Source organism: Coregonus lavaretus (genome assembly GCF_964263955.1).
Source record: "Coregonus lavaretus genome assembly, chromosome: 28".
NCBI classification, from domain to species: domain Eukaryota; kingdom Metazoa; phylum Chordata; class Actinopteri; order Salmoniformes; family Salmonidae; genus Coregonus; species Coregonus lavaretus.
Genome location: NC_140015.1, coordinates 29,647,645 through 29,667,908, shown reverse-complemented (window position 1 = coordinate 29,667,908; position 20,264 = coordinate 29,647,645). Strand labels below are relative to the sequence as shown.

The window sequence follows — 20,264 nt, the reverse complement described above, 5'->3', positions numbered from 1 at the left end:
GGTATGTCTCTATAAGCTTGGCACATCTAGCCACTGGTATTTTTGCCCATTCTTCAAGGCAAAACTGCTCCAGCTCCTTCAAGTTGGATGGGTTTCTCTGGTGTACAGCAATCTTTAAGTCATACCACATATTCTCAATTGGACTGAGGTCGGGGCTTTGACTAGGCCATTCCAAGACATTTAAATGTTTCCCCTTAAACCACTCGAGTGTTGCTTTAGCAGTATGCTTAGGGTCATTGTTCTGCTGGAAGGTGAACCTCCATCCCAGTCTCAAATCTCTGGAAGACAGAAACAGGTTTCCCTCAAGAATTTCCTTGTATTTAGCGCCATCCATCATTCCTTCAATTCTGACCAGTTTCCCAGTCCCTGCCGATGAAAAACATCCCCACAGCATGATGCTGCCACCACCATGCTTCACTGTGGGGATGGCTTTCTCGGGTGATGAGAGGTGTTTGGTTTGCGCCAGACATATCGTTTTCCTTGATGGCCAAAAAGCTCAATTTTAGTCTCATCTGACCAGAGTACCTTCTGTGTTTGGGGAGTCTCCCACATACCTTTTGGCGAACACCAAACGTGTTTGCTTATTTTTTTCTTTAAGCAATGGCTTTTTTCTGGCCACTCTTCTGTAAAGCCCAGCTCTGTGGAGTGTACGGCTTAAAGTGGTCCTATGGACAGATACTCCAATCTCCACTGTGGAGCTTTGCAGCTCCTACAGGGTTATCTTTGGTCTCTTTGTTGCCTCTCTGATTAATGCCCTCCTTGCCTGGTCTGTGAGTTTTGGTGGGCGGCCCTCTCTTGGCAGGTTTGTTGGGGTGCCATATTCTTTCCATTTTTTAATAATGGATTGAATGGTGCTCCGTGGGATGTTCAAAGTTTCAGATATTTTTTTATAACCCAACCCTGATCTGTACTTCTCCACAACTTTGTCCCTGACCTGTTTGGAGAGCTCCTTGGTCTTCATGGTGCCGCTTGCTTTGTGGTGCCCCTTGCTTAGTGGTGTTGCAGACTCTGGGGCCTTTCAGAACAGGTGTATATATACTGAGATCATGTGACAGATCATGTGACACTTAGATTGCACACAGGTGGACTTTATATAACTAATTATGTGACTTCTGAAGGTAATTGGTTGCACCAGATCTTATTTAGGGGCTTCATAGCAAATACATATGCACGCGCCACTTTTGCGTTATTTATTTTTTTGAATTCTTTGAAACAAGGTATTTGTTTCATTTCACTTGACCAATTTGGACTATTTTGTGTATGTCCATTACATGAAATCCAAATAAAAATTGATTTCAATTATAGGTTGTAATGCAACAAAATAGGAAAAACGCCAAGGGGGATGAATACTTTTGCAAGGCACTGTACACTGTCTAGAATAAGTTACCATCATTTTCTCTTCATGCAAGGTTCTGTAAGACCACTGTATTAGCGTGACCAATGATTAGACAGCCAGATGACCCTAACCCCGCCAAGCCCCTCCCCCCTCCTCTCTGTTTCCATGGCGACAGGAATGTTGACACTCTGATCGTGGACGTTTTCCCGGTGTTGGACACGCCAGCCAAGCAGGTGATCTGGCGTTTTGTCTACCAGCTTCTGACCTACGAAGAGCAGGAGCACTGCCAGAGCAAGATATCACGTTTCCTCGGTTACAAGACTGCAGGTGGGTTCTGGGAGGTGTATGTGTTTGCTTATGCAAGTATATGTGATATCTGCGTGTACATTTGTGGTTTTTGGGGGTGTATGTGTAGATATGAAAGAGAACGTCAATCTGTGATTGTGTCTGTGATTGTGTCTGTGTGTGTGTGTGTGTGTACACTGACATACACACACTGTGTGTATTCTAGCGCCAGCCCCCCCACCTGAGCCAGAGCCCGCCCCCGAGCCCCATCGCCGTAGCAGCTCCATGAGAGTGACAGGAACCGCCTACAGGGCCAGCATGCGTGGGCGGAGCTCTGACGACCTCGTCATCGGCACTCACCTGGGGATGGGTACTTGCGTTTGTCTTTGTCCTTCATCTTCATCACCAGTAAAAGTAGTACCATCATTACTATCAGTGGCTATATCATCATCATCATCATCATCATCAGTATTGTCATAAGTAGCATTAAATAAATATTTCTGACACTAGGTGGAGCTTTTGCTTACACCTACCCAGTCAAGTGAATGGGTATCAAGAAATACATATTTTTTGGAATGCCTTGAAACCTAATGCAGTATGTTTCCTGTAGGGATCCGTACTGATCCAGGGGAGATGGGGATGAGGCTGGCTCCAGGAGAGAGACAGTCAGGAGACGGGACGTCCCTCCCAGAGACCCCCAACAACCTCACCAACGTGGGTACCCAAGTGAGACTGAGAGAAGTGGTCCTGTGTGACTCGGTCGGTAGAGCATGGCGCTTGCAACGCCAAGCGTCATGGGTTCGATTCCCGCTGAGGCCACCCATATGTAAAATTAGTGCCCCCAGCTTTGGATAAAAGTGTCTGCTAAATGGGATATATTAGAATAAGCATGACTAAAACAGTGGTCACCAACCCTAGTCATGGAGAGCTACCAGGTCTGCAGCTTTTTGCTCCAGTCCTGCACTATAAAACACACTGGATTCAATTACTCAAAGACCCAGTGAGTGGCTCATTAATTCAAGCAGGTGTGTCAGTGTTAGGCTGGAACAAAAGCCTGTACACTCATTGGCTCTTGGGAACTAGGACTAGTGACCACTGATTTAGATTGTTTCCTCTTTAGGGGCTTATCTTCTGGCTTTGATCTCTTCTATCTGAGTTGTTATGAAAGGGAATTTCTTCTCTGTCTAGCTGTCTGCAGTGTATGCTGAGCTGGAGAACGTGTACTCAGGGAAGAGGTCCAAGTCTCTGAAGGCTCGTGCTCCTCCTCCTGCAGACAGTCTGGTAGAGCTGGAAGTCCTCGAACACGCAGGCTCTCCGTCCATGCACGCTAACACAGGTAGTTACTCCAACCGGTAACGCTTTACTTGAAGTGTTGTTCATCATGAAGCATCCAGGAAATCTGGTTAAAATAATGTAATTACAAGCAGGTTGAAATCTGAATTGCAGCTTGCCTGACATAGATGTATGTCTTATAGTTTGAGTTGAGTGTGAATATGTTCACAAGCACAGGTAGCTACTGGGTACCCTGCCTGTGCCATTAAACCCCTACAACTTATCCAGAACGCTGCAGCCCGTCTGGTGTTCAACCTTCCCAAGTTCTCTCATGTCACCCCGCTCCTCCGCACACTCCACTGGCTTCCAGTTGAGGCTCGCATCTACTACAAGACCATGGTGCTTGCCTACGGAGCTGTGAGGGGAACGGCACCTCCTTACCTTCAGGCTCTGATCAGACCCTACACCCAAACGAGGGCACTACGTTCATCCACCTCTGGCCTGCTAGCTCCCCTACCTCTACGGAAGCACAGTTCCCGCTCAGCCCAGTCAAAGCTATTCGCTGCTCTGGCACCCCAATGGTGGAACACGCTCCCCCACGACGCCAGGACAGCGGAGTCACTGACCACCTTCCGGAGACACTTGAAACCCTACCTCTTTAAGGAATACCTGGAATAGTATAAAGTAATCCTTCTACACCCCCACCTCCCCCACCCCCCCATAAAAAAAAAAAAAGTGGTTGTCCCACTGGCTATCATAAGTTGAATGCACCAATTTGTAAGTCGCTCTGGATAAGAGCGTCTGCTAAATGATGTAAATGTAAATGTATGAAAACATCTAACCAAATAGCTATAACAGCAGAAATTAATAGACCATGTATTGTGCATTGACATGATCTACAACCCTTGGTCAAGATAATAGTTGATCAATGCAATGTTAGATGTTCTTCTCTATAGGAGCAGTGATGTCATTGTTCCTCTCCACAGGTAGCCGTAAGGGCCCCCCACCACCTCCCTCCGCCTGGCAGGAGCCCCTCCCTAGCCCCCCTGCCCCGGTCCAGTTCTACCCCCCAGGTCTCACCTCCCAGACCAGTGCCGAGTCAAACCCCTACATCAGCCTGGACAGCCCCCTTCCCTCGCCCCCCGACTACCCCGCCAGCCCACCCTCCCACGCCCGTCTCAATAAGAGGCGCTACACGTTCTCTCATCCGCCGCGCTCCTCCGATACAGACCGCTTCCTGGACGCGCTGAGTGAGCAGCTGGGTCAGAGGGTTGCCATCGTCGACGACTTCCTGTCACCCGAGAACGACTACGAGGAGGTAGGATCGTAAAGATGCACATCTGTATAGTGCATTAGATGGTTGATTATGATATGTTTGACAAAGACAGTAAGCTGCTTGTCTTGCATGACTTTAGTGATTATTATACAGTTGAAGTTGGAAGTTTACATACACCTTAGCCAAATACATTTAAACTCAGTTTTTCACAATTCCTGACATTTAATCCTAGTAAAAATTATCTGTCTTAGGTCAGTTAGGATCACCACTTTATTTTAAGAATGTGAAATGTCAGAATAATAGTAGAGAGAATGATTTCTTTCAGCTTTTATTTATTTCATCACATTCCCAGTGGGTCAGAAGTTTACATACACTCAATTAGTATTTGGTAGCATTGCCTTTAAATTGTTTAACTTGGGTCAAACGTTTCGGGTAGCCTTCCACAAGCTTCCCACAATAAGTTGGGTGAATTTTGGCCCATTCCTCCTGACAGAGCTGGTGTAACTGAGTCAGGTTTGTAGGTCTCCTTGCTCGCACACACTTTTTCAGTTCTGCCCATAAATGTTCTATAGGATTGAGGTCAGGGCTTTGTGATGGCCACTCCAATACCTTGACTTGGTTGACCTTAAGCCATTTTGCAACAACTTTGGAAGTATGCTTGGGACCATTGTCCATTTGGAAGAAGACCCATTTGCGACCAAGCTTTAACTTCCTGACTGATGTCTTGAGATGTTGCTTCAATATATCCACATAATTTCCCTTCCTCATGATGCCATCTATTTTGTGAAGTGCAGCAGTCCCTCCTGCAGCAAAGCACCCCCACAGCATGATGCTGCCACCCCCGTGCTTCACGGTTGGCATGGTGTTCTTCGGCTTGCAAGTACCCCCTTTTTCCTCCAAACATAACGATGGTCATTATGGCCAAACAGTTCTATTTTTGTTTCATCAGACCAAAGGACATTTCTCCAAAAAGTATGATCTTTGTCCCCATGTGCAGCTGCAAACCGTAGTCTGGCTTTTTTATGGCGGTTTTTGAGCAATGGTTTCTTCCTTGCTGAGCGGCCTTTCAGGTTATGTCGATATAGGACTTGTTTTACTGTGAATATAGATACTTTTGAAACTGTTTCCTCCAGCATCTTCACAAGGTCCTTTGCTGTTGTTCTGGGATTGATTTGCACATTTCGCACCAAAGTACGTTCATCTCTAGGAGACAGAACACGTCTCCTTCCTGAGCGGTATGACGGCTGCGTGGTCCCATGGTGTTTATACTTGCATACTATTGTTTGTACAGATGAACATGGTACCTTCAGGCGTTTGGAAATTACTCCCAAGGATGAACCAATTGTTTTTCTGAGGTCTTGGCTGATTTATTTGGATTTTCCTATGATGTCAAGCAAAGAGGCACTGAGTTTGAAGGTAGGCCTTGAAATACATCCACAGGTACACCTCCAATTGACTCAAATGATGTAAAATAGCCTATCAGAAGCTTCTAAAGCCAATCATTTTCTAGAATTTTCCAAGCTGATTAAAGGCACAGTCAACTTAGTGTATTTATACTTCTGACCCACTGGAATTGTGATACAGTGAATTATAAGTGAAATAATCTGTCTGTAAACAATTGTTGGAAAAATTACTTGTGTCATGCACAAAGTAGATGTCCTAACCGACTTTCCAAAACTATAGTTTGTTAAAAAGAAATTTGTGGAGTGGTTGAAAAACGAGTTTTAATGACCAACCTAAGTGTATGTAAACTTCAGACTTCAACTGTATATATATTCAGACCCCTTTACTTTTTCCACATTGTGTAGAAAATTTGATTTAACGTAACCAAATGTGGAAAAAGGGAAGGGGTCTGAATACTTTCCGAATGCACTGTATATATATTAAAAACCAAAAACAATATTTTATGTGAGAATTAGGCATTGGTCTGAAGCCAAAAAAGAAAGGAAATTCACAAGCACAGCAATGCCTCCTCCACCCATGTTCTACCAAGGTTTTCCAGCACACAGCTTTGACCTACTACAGTAGCTATGTTGGTCTACAGTACTTCAAACAATGTGTATGCAGGTTGCTTAGGATTCAAACCTTCTCAAACATTCTAATCCATACTCTTAGAGGTGGTGCTCCCACAATAATGTGATTTATACCGCATACAAGTTAAAGTATTGGATTCTTCACACACCACACTAATCCCACTCCACTACCTTTTCAAGGTCCAAAATTATTGGGAGAGTGACAATTATTTTATTTTTTTGGCACTTTGGATTTGAAATGATACAGTGACTGTGAGTTTAAAGTGCAGACTGTCAGCTCTATTGTGAGGGTATTTTCATACATATCGGGTGAACCGTTTAGAAATTACAGCACTTTTTTTCACATAGTTCCCCCATTTTAGGGGGCCAAAAGTATTGGGACAAATTCACTTATATGTGTATTAAAGTAGTCAAAAGTTAAGTATTTGGTCCCATATTCATAGCACGCAATGAATACATTAAGCTTGTGACTCTACAAATTTGTTGGATACATTTGCTGTTTGTTTTGGTTGTGTTTCAGATTATTTTGTGCCCAATAGAAATTAATGGTAAATAATGTATTGTGTCATTTATTGTTAATAAGAATATAATATGTTTCTAAATACTTCTACATTAATGTGGATGCTACCATGATTATGGATAGTGCTAAATAAATCATGAATAATGATAAGTGAGAAAGACGCACAAATATCATACCCCCAAGAATGCCAAGAGTGTGCAAAGCTGTCATCAAGGCAAAGTTTGGCTATTTGAAGAATCTCAAATATAAAATATATTTTGATTTTAAGAACACTGTTTTGGTTACTACATGATTCCATATGTGTTATTTCATAGTTTTGATGTCCAAACTTTTGACTGGTAGTGTATATATATATATATATATATATATATAACTGGACAACAAATTATGTGAGACAAAACACGTACATTTTTTAAACATAATTTGAAAGGCAAATGATATTTTTGAAAGATACCTTTTGAGTGTGGAAATGTTTCCATCATTTTTTATAATCACCTTCTGGTGTAAAAACCATGGAAATTGTTTTTTTCTAAGCAACCTGCATACACGTAGTAGGTAAAAGCTGTGTGCTGGAAAACCTTGGTAGAGCATGGGTGGAGGAGGCATTGTGGTGCTCATGTGCATTTCTTTTCTTTTTCGGCTTCAGACCAATGCCTACTTCTCACTTAAAACTTAGTTTTTTGTTTTTAATATATATATAATTTGTGTATTTCTATTAGGAAATTCTACCGTAAAGCACCTCAGACTATAAATTACACTGGAGCAATGGCCCGAGCCTTAATGAATCTATGTGATTGGTGGTAATGCCAGGATGTTGTCCAGATGAGCTTCCCAGATGAGGAGGATGAGGATGAAGAGGAGGTGGGGGTGGATGATGAAGATGGAGACGGGGGTTTCATAATACCCCCTGAGCTGAGCAGCCCCAGCGAGTGCCAGGGCAGCAGCGGAGAGGACGCCTCCTCCCTCACCTACTCCTCCTCCTCAGAACACATCCCCCCTCCCCCCATGACTCCCCCGCCACCTCCGCCCATCCAATTCAACGATCCTCCTCTACCCCCAAGCTACACCGCCACCCCTGAACAGTCTCCCAGAATACAACTACCTTTCCGCCGCCACCCCGGGCCGCCTCCACCACCTCCTCCTCGCTCCAACCCGCCGCCCAAACGCCAGTCCATTCACAAGGTGCTTCCTACCCGGGAGGACCTTCTAGCCCACGCTGCAATGCAGGAACAAAAAGCGTACCAGGAGAAACAAGCATTACAGGAGCAACAAGCTTACCAGGACCAACAAGTGTTTCAGGAACAACAAGCTTACCAGGACCAACAAGCGTACCAAGAGCGACAAGTGTACCAGGAACAACAAGCAATCCAGGAGCAACGAGCATTCCAGAAGCAACAAGCATTTCAGGAACAAAAAGCTTACCAGGAGCAACAAGCGCAACAGAAGCGACAAGCTTACCAGGAACAACAAGCATTCCAGGAGCAACACGCTTACCAGGAGCAACAAGCTTACCAGGAGCAACAAGCTTACCAGGAGCAACAAGCACATCAAGAACAACAAGCATACCAGGAGCAACAAGCATACCAGAAGCAACAAGCGTACCAGGAGCAACAAGCGTACCAGGAGCAAAATATTTACCAGGGGCACCAGTCACTGCCTGCCCAGTCCTCGCACAAAGCACACACCCTGCAGCAGCTTCACCAGTCCCTGCCCCCCCTCCCCTCTCCAGAGGCAGCCCACACCCATCCAGACCATCCAAACCACCCAGACCCCTCACTCTACCAGATGCACCAAGCTCAACAACAGACTCATCGTCAAAGCCGTCATCAGACTCACTCAGCCACATCACCTCACAACCCCCTAGCCCGTTCCCCTGTCCATCCAGATCAACAGAGTCAGTACTCGGAGGCAATCTATCAGAGTCTTCATACACAGTCACATCACTCATCTATGGAGCTCCTTCACCAAGCTCATCAGATCCAGCAGCACCACTCCTCCATGGAGCTCCTTCATCAAGCTCATCAGGTCCAGCAGCACCGCTCCTCCATGGAGCTCATTCACCAAGCTCAGGAAGTCCAGCAGCACCACTCCTCCATGGAGCTCCTTCAACAAGCTCATCGGGTCCAGCAGCACCACTCATCCACGGAGCTTCTTCACCAACCTCACCACTCTTCCACAGAGCTCCTTCACCAAGCTCATCAGATCCAGCAGCACCACTCATCCACGGAGCTCCTTCACCAAGCTCATCAGATCCACCAAGATCAGCCTGCTTCACTAACAGTACACCTGGATCAGGAGATCCACCAGTCTCTTCAGACTCATCAGAGCCATCAGACTCACCCATCTTCCCAGGCCAGCCACCAGGGTCAGCAGACTCATCAAACTCGTCAATCTCTCAAGTCTCATCGCACTCACCAGCCATCTCCCCAGCGTCCCCACTCCGTCCAGCAGACTTACCACCACACTCCCCAGATCCAGCACATCCACCACCAGGTCCCTCCCCAGCCCACTCAGCCAGAGCTCCACCAGATCCACCTCATCCATCAGCCCACCCAGCAGCGCCACCACCCCCAGCCCACCCTGTCCACCTTCCAGCCCCTTCCACCCCACCAGTCCACCCTGTCCACCTTCCAGCCTCTGCCCCAACATCAACCCCACCAAACCCACCAGGTCCACCCCTCCAACCAGGGTCGTCCTCAGTCCCAGCCCTCTCAGCGGCTACTCAGTCAATCCCAGTCTCACCACCACTCCCACCACCAACCCCAACCTCAGCCCAAGCAGCATTCCCAGTCCCAGAATAACTTGGACCAGTTGGGGAAACAGGAGCCCCCTCCTCCTCCGCCCCTGCCCCCTCCCGGAACCCCACCTCCGCTGCCTCGCCCCGGCCTTCCGAGGATGGACTCCAACCATATGAGTGTAAAGAGGCTGCGCTGGGAACAGGTGGAGAACTCTGAGGGCACCATCTGGGGACAGGTGAGTTAGTCACAAATTTGATAGGTGAGTTAGTCAGCATTGAGACAGGTAAGTTGGTCAGGATTGGGACAGGTAATGGGTTTGGACAAGTGTGTTAGTCAGGGTTGGGAAAGGTGAACTATGTTAGGTGAGGTTGGTTGGGGACAGATAAGTTAGTCAGGATTGGGACAGGATTGGGACAGGTTAGTCAGCTACAGTTTGGACGGGAGTAAGTCAGGGTTTGGACAGGTGAATTAGTCAGCATTGAGATAGGTGAGATAGTCAGGGTTGCAACAGGTGAGTTAGTCAAAGTTGTGAAAGGTGAACTTTGTTAGGTGAGGTTGGATGGGGACAGGTAAGTTAGTCAGGATTGGGACAGGTATGTCAGCCACAGTTTGGACGGGAGTTAGTCAGGGTTTGGACAGGTGAGTTAGTCAGCGTTGAGACAGGTGAGTTAGTCAGGGTTGGAACAGGTGGGTTAGTCAAGGTTGGGACAGGTATGTTAGTCAGGGTTGGGACAGGTAGGCTAGCCAAGGTTGGAACAGGTGAGTTAGTCAGGGTTGGGTCAGGTTTTTAGATTTACAACAGTTACATTATTTTTTTTTTTTTTACAGCAGTCAATTTCTGAAATGACAAGCATTAGCTTGAACTTAATGAGTAGGTGGTGCATAATGTACATAATGCCTGTTTTTAATCTGTGTGTTGCAGTTGGGAGAGGATTCTGATTATGACAAACTGAATGACATGGTGAAGTATCTGGATCTAGAACTGCACTTTGGGACACAAAAGAACCCCAGTGAGTATAATGTGCCCACGTGTGTATGTGGGTGTTTGTGTGTATGCACGCATAATGCATATGTTAGTGTGCATACAGTATGCTTGCACATACTGTACGTGTGTAAGTCTCTTCTGCAAAACCATTCACACACCACCACCAATGAGTCCGTTCCTGCATAGTGTGTCTAATATGAATACTTCTTCATCTTGAGCAATGTGTGTGAATCCCACCATGGTTTTGAATTGCTTTTGATCAGTGGTCCCTCTGACGAATGACAGCAGCATTACCGCCATAGGCACTTCACTGACCCATTTAAGTCTGATACTTGAAATTATGTATTTAGAAATACATTGAAAATCCTGATTTGGACATTTTCTGCTCCTTAGCAGAGTCTCTTTCTCCCTTGATCTCTGTCTTCACAGTCTTCCTTTCTGCCTCTCTTCTCATGATTCTCTGTTTCCCTCTCTCCCTCCACCAGTAGACCATGTGCACTAACATGTTCTGTGTCAGTTTCTCTTCCAGACCCAGCCCCTCAGTCGGAGACCTTCAAGAAGAAAGACATAGTGGAGATTCTGTCCCATAAGAAGGCCTACAACGCATGTAAGTATGAGCGTGGAGAACACAAGGAGGGTGCTACATTGTTCCAGGCTGTGTTACACTGCACTTCAGATCTTATATTATTGTTCTAATCTAGTCTGTGTTGACTGAAACCATGAGACTGTGTCACACTTTTACTGTGGCATCTGACCTTTGACCCTTTAATCTCTTGACCCATGACCCCCAGCCATCCTGATCGCCCACCTGAAGCTGTCCCCAGGTGAACTGCGCCAGGTGCTGATGACCATGGCCACAGAGCGGCTGGAGCCGGCCCACATCAAGCAGTTGCTGCTATACGCCCCCGACGCGGAGGAGGTCAAGCAGTATGAACAGTACAGCGAGGACCCGGCCAAGCTCAGCGAGCCTGACCAGTTTGTACTACAGGTACTGGGCCTAGACTGCAGTGGAGATGCTCAGCAGGTTTAGGGGATCGTATTGGATGTATTTGTGTTGTTTTGTTGTGGTGTACTGTGGGTGAAAGTAGTAGTAGTAGTAGAAATAGTAGTAGAAAAAGGAGTAGTAGTAGTAGCAGCAGTAGTAGTAATAGTAGTAGTAGAAATAGTAGTAATAGTAGTAGTTGTAGTAGAAATAGTAGTAGTAGTAGTAGTGGTAGTAGTAGTAGTAGTAGTAATATAAGTAGTAGTAGCAGTAGTAGTAGTAGAACTAGTAGCAGCAGCAACAGTAGTAGTAGTAGTAGCAGCAACAGTAGTCGTAGAGCTAGTAGTAGTAGTAGTAGCAGCAGCAGCAGTAGTAGTAGTAGTAGCAGCAGTAGAGCTAGTAGTAGTAACAGTAGTAGTAGTAGTAGCAGCAGTAGTAGCAGCAACAGTAGTCGTAGCAGCAGTAGAGCTAGTAGTAGTAGTAGTAGTAGAAGCAGCAGCAGTAGTAGCAGCAGTAGAGCTAGTAGTAGTAACAGTAGTAGTAGTAGTTGTAGTAGTAGCAGCAGCAGTAGTAGTAGAAGCAGCAGCAGTAGTAGTAGTAGTAGTAGTAGAAATAGTAGTAGTAATATAAGTAGTAGTAGTAGAACTAGTAACAGCAGTAGTAGTAGTAGAAGTAGTAGCAACAGCAGTAGTCGTAGCAGCAGTAGTAGTAGTAGTAGTAGAACTAGTAGCAGTAGAGCTAGTAGTAGTTGTAGTAGCAGCAGCAGCAGTAGTAGTAGTAGTAGTAGTAGAAGCAGCAGTAGTAGTAGTAGTAGTAGTAGTAGTAGTAGTAGTAGTAGTAGTTGTAGTAACAGCAGTAGTAGTAGTAAAAATAGTAGTAGTAGTAGAAATAGTAGCAGTAGTAGTTGGTGCAGTAGTAGCTCCCGAGTGGTGCAGTGGTCTAAGGCACTGCATCGCAGTGCTAGCTGTGCCACTAGAGATCCTGGTTCGAGTCCAGGCTCTGTCGCAGCCGGCTGCAACCGGGAGACCCATGGGCGGCGCACAATTGGTCCAGCGTCGTCCAAGGTAGGGGAGGGTTTGGCCGGCAGGGATGTGGGTTCGTTTCCCACGGGGGGCCAGTATGAAAAAAATAAAAACGTATGTATTCACTAACTGTAAGTCGCTCTGGATAAGAGCGTCTGCTAAATGACTAAAATGTAGTTGTTGTAGTAGCAGCAGTAGTAGTAGTAGTAGTAGTAGTAGTAGTAGTAGTAGTAGTAGTAGTAGTAGTAGTAGTAGTAGTAGTAGTAGTAGTATAGTTTAATGGTTGCTCACAGTCATAGACTGAGACTTTGGTTATGTGTAGGTGTTGTTTCTGTTTCCTCCTTTGTAATTGTGTGTGAATGCGTGTGTGCGCGTATGCATAATGTCATAGATGCTGTCAGTACCAGAGTACAAGACTCGTCTGAGAAGCCTCCACTTCAAAAGCACCCTGCAGGAGAAGACAGAGGAGATGAGGGGGGGCTACGACTGCATCTACAACGCCTCCATGGAGCTCAAGACCAGCAAGAAACTAGCCAAGATACTGGAGGTATACAATTATGTACTCTGACATGCAGGGGCGCAACTTTGGTTTTAGAAGTGGGGGGGACATAACTTGGTGGGGGGTCTGCGGATCCTCCCGTTTTTGGGGGCATCTAAAGCTCGTTTCCTGCATTTCTACACAGTCTAATATGACCCACGGCCCTTCTAGCCTTCTCTATTTAGAACAACATAAAGTAAGCAAAAATGCACAGTCATCAAGCTAGGTAAGATATCATTATGAAATATGTTAAAGTGATTGATAAGACTGAAATAGATCAAAGATAATTCAATAATACATATTTTGTTGCACCTTTAACCAATAGCCTAACAAATGAACAACTCTTACAAATAAAATACAAAGACTTTTAATTGTCTTTATTAAGACATCCTCTATATCAAATTTCAGCCAGACCGCCAGCCAGCCCGAGCCGCCTGCACGCCCAACCCCCACCAATCTAGTTAATAACTCAACTCTCTCCCCAACACAACTTCCTTCCTATCTTTTTTTTTTTATGCATCAAGGAAAGGTTTGGAAAACAAAAGTTGAATGAAAACACACATACACCTGCACATTAAGACACAGAAACAGTACACCCTCCATATAATTAATACCATAGGCCTAATATGACTGTAGAGCTCTTTTTACTTGCATACGATATAGCTGGGTCACCCAGTCCTGTCCCTAGGGGTCTACGGCCCTGCAGCGCCCCAACCCAGCACACCCCACTCAGCTTTAGGATCTTAGTGAAACATTAATTATTGGTTTCAGGTGTGTTAGGCCAAGGCCAAAGTGTCAACCAACAGTACGGCAGACCCCCAGGGCCAGGACTGAGCAGCCCAGCAGCTAGGGATTGCCTAAATAGGTATCTCCCCTGACGTGGGCATGTTTTCAATACAGACTCCTTTTGTCGTACATATAAGGCATCCAGACCTTATGAAAGTTGCACAGTATACCCTTAATCTTGTAATACATCAAATACATAAAATCTAGTGATACATAATTAACATTTCTTCCATCCATTGTGGGAGGATAACCAACCTTCCAATTAATGGCAATTCATTTCTTAGCCGCTTTAAATGCTAGGTTACACAGTTTCTACTGATAATAGTCTCCAGTGTCAACATTTCCAAGCAAACAAAAACAGGGAGAAGGGAGAATCTGTAGACATGCTGAGATATAAGAGCGTACTCTTTGCCAGAATTCAGCCAGCCTTCACAAGACCATAACATATGCAAATATGTCCCCTTTTGTGTTTTACACCTCCAGCAGAATAGTTACATTTGTGTGCATGATATTCAGTTTCACTGGCTTATAGTACGTTCTATGGATGGTCTTAAACTGCAGTAATTTATGTCTTGGATTATATGAACATAACTGGGCATTCTAACATATCTGTCTCCATTATCATCAATAGCGTCTCCCAGGTCTTCCTCACATTTTTGTTTGACATGTTTTGTGTCATCGGGAAAAGCCTCTATCAACCCTTGATACAGTTTGGAAATCAACTTTAGAGGTTTGTCGGACTGCCTTAAAATAATTTCAATCTTTGAAGCTTCTTGCTTGTCCTGCTCAGATGAGGCATGACAAATAATTGTATTGGTGTACATTTATACATTATATTATCTATGAATAGAATCAATGGTTCAACAATTGAAATAACCATTATTCCCAGATCCCAGACTGTAGCCTACCCATCAACTCAAGGTGGAACTTTGTATCCATTCACTGATTGTTATAATATACTGCAAAATTCAACTGAGCTCTGTAGACTGGTCTTCCCTGGCTGTCTGATCCTGCAGGGACACCTGTCACCATCTCATCCTGCTAAGACATTATGTAAATACTGACTTGTGCACCATGACAGTGAAGCCTGTAGAGCTGTGTATTTATTTTATCTTTACTTAACTAGGCAAGTCAGTTAAGAACGCATTTTTATTTACAATGACGGCCTACACCGGCCAAACCCGGACGACGCTGGGCCAATTGTGCGCCGCCCTATGGGACTCCCAATCACAGCCGGTTGTGATACAGCCTGGAATCGAACCAGGGGGTCTGTAGTGACGCCTCAAGCACTGAGATGCAGTGCCTTAGACCGCTGCGCCACTCGGGAGTATACCGTGTCTGTGTGAAAAGTAGTGAATTAGCTAGGGAAACTGACAGATCAATAATGTAACATTGCTATACTGACTAATAAAAACTCACATTTCGCTGAAAAAACATCAGAATATTGGTCTTCAGTCGTTTGGCCGCTGGTTTCATCATTTGATTCAGGTTGAGTGTGATTGAGGCAAAAATAATAGCTGAAGTTAGTTAGCTAGCTAGCTAACGTTAGCTAACTTTTGACTAGCTCTGCTAACTAATGGTACAATGATACATCATCAAATTACTTCTGTTGAAACGGGACAAAACAAAGGCTACAAAACATTTCCATACACACAACAGCTGTGAGATACTGCTACCTGACAGATAGCTAGGGGCTAGCTAGAGCTAAACTAGCTGTGGTAGCTACTAGCTAGCTAACTAGCTGCTAGTAGGTCATTCACTTCAGTCGAGAGGGGATGAACATTAACTAATGGAACATGTCAGTTACACTACGAGCTCAGCACTGGGAGTAAATATGTATTTTTCTGTCAAACAGCAGTTACCTTGCCTGCTAGATCAGTCAACTAAAGAGTAGGCAGTTTCTGCTCTGCATGCTTTTACAACTCGGAGAAAAAGCGCAGCACAGACAGCAGCTGCCTCTGTTCATCTCTCCCGTGCTGGTCCTATACGCCAGCCTTTTAGAAGCTTTGCCTTCATACAGCATGTCCGCATGCTCTGTGGTGTCTGTGCGGTCCTAAATCAAGCTGGCTGAAACCGGAAAACAGCCTACCTGACCGCTCTGAGGCGTCCGCATGGTCCTAAAGCACACCGGAGCCACGTTTTGTATCACAGCGCAATTATAAAACTGGGGGGGGACAAAAATGCAATTTCAGAATGTGGGGGGGGTCATGTCTCCAGTGAATGTTGCGCCCCTGCTGACATGTACAATCACCAGGAAGAGCTATGCAACTTCTTCTACTTGAACCTGTCACCCGCCAGCATGATTCTGATAAGATAAAACCAATAACAGTCTCATTCGGTGCTAAAAATGGAGAGGGTGGAAATGCGTTTGTTTGGTTTGACCAACCTTTTAGCTTGAGCCCCAGATACACCAGGAAGGTTAAGGATAGGCAGTAACCCAAAGACAAAACACCTAAACAGCAATGAACAGGATGCTTTCATCTTCATCCATGAGCTGATTCACACCGTTTACCTAAGTGGAAAATAAAGATAGTGTTATTGTGGGTAACGTTTAGCCTTAAAGTGGTAATGTTGCTTTTTCAATCCTAAATTAAATACAAGCTATATGCTAACTGTGTCGGATGTTTCCTTAGTTTGTGCTGGCGATGGGAAACTATCTGAACAACGGTCAGCCTAAGATCGGCAACAAGACCACCGGGTTTAAGATCAACTTCCTCACTGAGGTAAGCTCCTCAGGGGTATTGGCCTGTATTCCTATTACATTTCTTTACTTCACTGTTGTTAACCAACGGACATTGTTACTAATAGACCACTGTTTCTTGTAGCTCAGCACCACAAAAACAGTGGATGGGAAATCTACGTTTCTGCACATCCTCGTCAAGTCACTGTGTCTTCACTTTCCCAACGTCCTGGATTTTGCCAAGGACCTCACCACGGTTCCCCTGGCAGCCAAAGGTAAACTGAGTAGCAGTTTTTTCATGTGCACAATTAATTTTGTGTGTCGGGTGTAGTGTTTCATGTATGTTGTGTTACATGTAATGTTTACCTATTGCGTGTCAATGAATAGATTAAATATGTAATCCAGTTTTTCCATAAGCACTCTTCCACCTTTGTTCTCTCTCTCTCTCTCTCTCTCTCTCTGTCTCTGTCTCTGTCTCTGTCTCTCTCTCTCTCTCTCTCTCTCTCTCTCTACTATCTCACTCACTCACTCTCTGTAGTGAACCAGAAGACCATCACATCTGATCTGAATGACCTTCACACCACTATCCAGGACATCCGATCTGCCTGCCAGAAAATGCCTGCTACAGCAGATGACCGCTTCGCTGCAGTCATGAGTGTATCTTTCACAACAAACCTGAGAGAGAGAATTATTTATTACAGGCTTCTATATTCACAGGTGTTAGAGTATGCATACTGTAAAATATTATACTTCGGTTCTCTTCATTCATACTTTCAATGTACAATGTGTGTGTATGTAGGCTAAGTACATACAGTGTCCATGTTTGTATTGTATTTGCACTTTTCTCCTGAACACACACACATATCCCTCTAGAATTGACCTATATTACTTGAATGCTTTGAACATCACTGACTCACTGTATATATTCATAAGGTGCCTTAGTCCAAGTCTCAAAGCCCTTTACATGGGGGTCTCTCACCCATCCACCACCAATGTGTACTGTAGCTCCTACCTCTGGCTGTTGTGTCCTTGACTTCACTCTGAGCAGGGCTTCCTGGAGAACATCCACCCAGCGCTACAGTCTCTGGAGTCCCTGCAGCAGAGGGCCATGGAGGAGTTTTCCAAGACAGCCTCCTTCTTCGGAGAGGACAGCCAGGCCACCAACACAGAGGCCTTCTTTGGGATATTCGCCGAGTTCCTCGCCAAGTTTGAGGTGAACCGCCTAGAGTTTGAAAGAGTCCTCTGAAATAGACAAGTATGTAGTGCTATCAAGAAGTGCTATCAAGATGGTAGTAGTAATGGTACTGCATGTGTTTGTCTTGTCTGACAATGTTTTGTTGTTGTTTTTCAGAGAGCTCTCAGTGAGAACCAGGCCAATGAGAACCCTCCTAGGAGTCCCAGGAGCCCAAGAATGTCCTCACCCCTGGCCTGGTGAACAGAGAGACAGGCAGGCAGGCAGACAGGCACACACACACACTATCTCTCTCTCACACACACACAGACAGGAGCGCATGCAAAAATCCACATACATTCACACGCACGCACACACACAAACACATGCACACAAACACACTCACAGTATTTCAATTTTTGTAATTCAAGATATTCTATTGTGGGAATGAGGTTGTCTGCAGAGTTGAGGATACAGGGCTTTAATACATGACAGTGTAGTTTGGATGTCCAGCTAGTTTAACTCCTCAAACTCTGTGTGTTCCATGGCTATACAGTGTTCCTCTGGAACATACAAATTCAGCTATACTGGATCAATGGTTTTGCTTTTTATATACTTGTAAATAAAAATGTTATACCATTTATCTAAAAGCAAAGAATCATGAAATGGAATAGGAAAGAGACTGACAACAGTTACCATTTGAACCCAGCTGTCTGATATACTGTATATGAATGTATGATACAATTATAGGCTAGAAAGATTAAGTCTACAGAACATGATCAGCAATGGTAAACAGAATACTGGATAGTTTACCTGTGGGATACCATGGTTTTGAGAGACATACAGATTTAATCAATTATTGCTAAAACATGTCTTTGATACTTCAGCAGTTAAAAGAGATGACTGAATGTCTGTGTCAATGTGTATGATTTGAGAATTCAATGCTTATTATACATTGTACCATTTAAATATAACTGTAATCATGTAATACAGAAGATACATATTTAAGTAGTCAATTATCAAATGCTTTACAATAATTTCATTTTTTAAATGATTTACCTGTTCCATATTTTTGTAAGCCACCCACCACACTGAATGTATTTACAAGTTATTTATTTTGAATGAAGTGTATCTTGTACCATATCCAGTGGACACTCATTGCACATCTACTAAAGAAAAGGAATGTTAAGAAAATGAAAAGAAAGATGGATGTACATTTATGCTGTTAAATATATGTGCCTCTCTGTCTCTGATTGTGTTGATACTGAAATGCGGTAAACGGGCAGTGTGCAATGTGCTATTATGAACAGTAGGAGGATTTGTTCATTTTTCTGGATAGTTTCTGCATACTGCACCTTCACTTTAATCTCTATAATTCAATGAGGGTACACACAACTTTCTTGAAGCACATTACTTAAAGGAATAGTTCACCCAAATTACAAAATGACATATTGGTTTCCTCACCCTGTAAGCAGTCTATGGACAAGGTAATATGCCATTTAGCAGGTAGGACGGCAATCCGTGCTTTGGTTTAGTTTCCCTGGCACTGTTTCCACATGCTAATGTTTTAGCATTTGTGGCACAAATCCCATTCAAATCATGGGACCGATATTAGCATTTTTCATTTATCATGTCCAAATAATCCCAAAGTATCTCAAATTGATTGTGAAGCTCAACAATGTCACTTCTACAGTAGATGATTTGAACATGATGCGTGAAAATGATAATATCGGTCCCATTACTAGAATGGATTTGTGCCACAAATGCAAAAATGTTAGCAGTACCAGGGAAACTAAACCAAAGCATGGATTGCCGTCGTAATTTGTCCATAGACTGCTTACAGGGTAAGAACACCAATATGGCATGTTGTAATTTGGGTGAACTATCCCTTAAACATGCAGTAACTATTGACTTTAATGACATAGGATATTAATACTTAACTTTATCAAACCATGTTTCAACATAACATTGTCAATTGATATGGACTGATTGTGTAACTGACACATGGATGTTTTCAACCCAAACATGGAGGACATTTTACATATTCAATTAGAGCAACACTGGCCTCCAGCTTTTCAGACATTCGTTACATGAGAGAAATAGGATCATTTTTGTGCATAATTTCAAATTAATAAAATAAGGCAAATGTAAGAAGACGTACTGATAATGTTATTAATTACATTTCGATAAGTTATTGCCATCATTTGTTTTCTAACGGTATGATCTTAATTTCTGACTTTGTCATCTGGATAGCTATACATATTCAGCGATGTGTTCTGGAAGTCGTTGCTCTCGGATAAGTCTATGTTTTGTATTGTAACAGCCAATGCTGACAAATATAAACTTTAAGAACATTTTCCTGAATTACTGTCTTTTTCCTAAATACAGCTTTTTACAACCTGAGTTATGCAAGTGATTTAGTAGTGGAAATGTCTGTGTGATCATCAGTGAGTTTGTTGTCTCTATTGTAGTGATAAGAGTGCTATGAAACATTGATAAGAGTGCTATGAGGAATTGTGAGCCAAAAGCCAGTTTAATCTGATTGTTGTGGATAGGTATTACAGTAAAACACTAGTACTGTAGAGTCTGAAGAGCTCTGGTCAGTGTAGTGACAGATCTAACTAATCTTATAATTTAGCA

General features: G+C 44.0%; 1 protein-coding gene across 1 annotated transcript in view; it reads left to right on the top strand.

Moving 5' to 3' along the window:
- LOC311104495 (delphilin-like) overlaps nt 1-18,453 on the top strand; it is a gene marked incomplete at its 5' end in the record, with an annotated part of 55,174 nt that extends 36,721 nt beyond the window's left edge. The window contains 15 exons of the mRNA XM_084146349.1: nt 1,512-1,663; nt 1,848-1,991; nt 2,232-2,335; nt 2,810-2,957; nt 3,880-4,211; nt 7,533-9,695; nt 10,383-10,470; nt 10,963-11,052; nt 11,237-11,433; nt 12,841-12,996; nt 16,407-16,496; nt 16,599-16,728; nt 16,992-17,110; nt 17,502-17,666; nt 17,805-18,453. Coding sequence (XP_084002475.1) covers nt 1,512-1,663; nt 1,848-1,991; nt 2,232-2,335; nt 2,810-2,957; nt 3,880-4,211; nt 7,533-9,695; nt 10,383-10,470; nt 10,963-11,052; nt 11,237-11,433; nt 12,841-12,996; nt 16,407-16,496; nt 16,599-16,728; nt 16,992-17,110; nt 17,502-17,666; nt 17,805-17,888 — 4,162 coding nt within the window. The 3' untranslated portion in view covers nt 17,889-18,453. The remainder of the gene's footprint in view (nt 1-1,511; nt 1,664-1,847; nt 1,992-2,231; nt 2,336-2,809; nt 2,958-3,879; nt 4,212-7,532; nt 9,696-10,382; nt 10,471-10,962; nt 11,053-11,236; nt 11,434-12,840; nt 12,997-16,406; nt 16,497-16,598; nt 16,729-16,991; nt 17,111-17,501; nt 17,667-17,804) is intronic.
- Between the last annotated feature and the right edge of the window lie 1,811 nt (nt 18,454-20,264).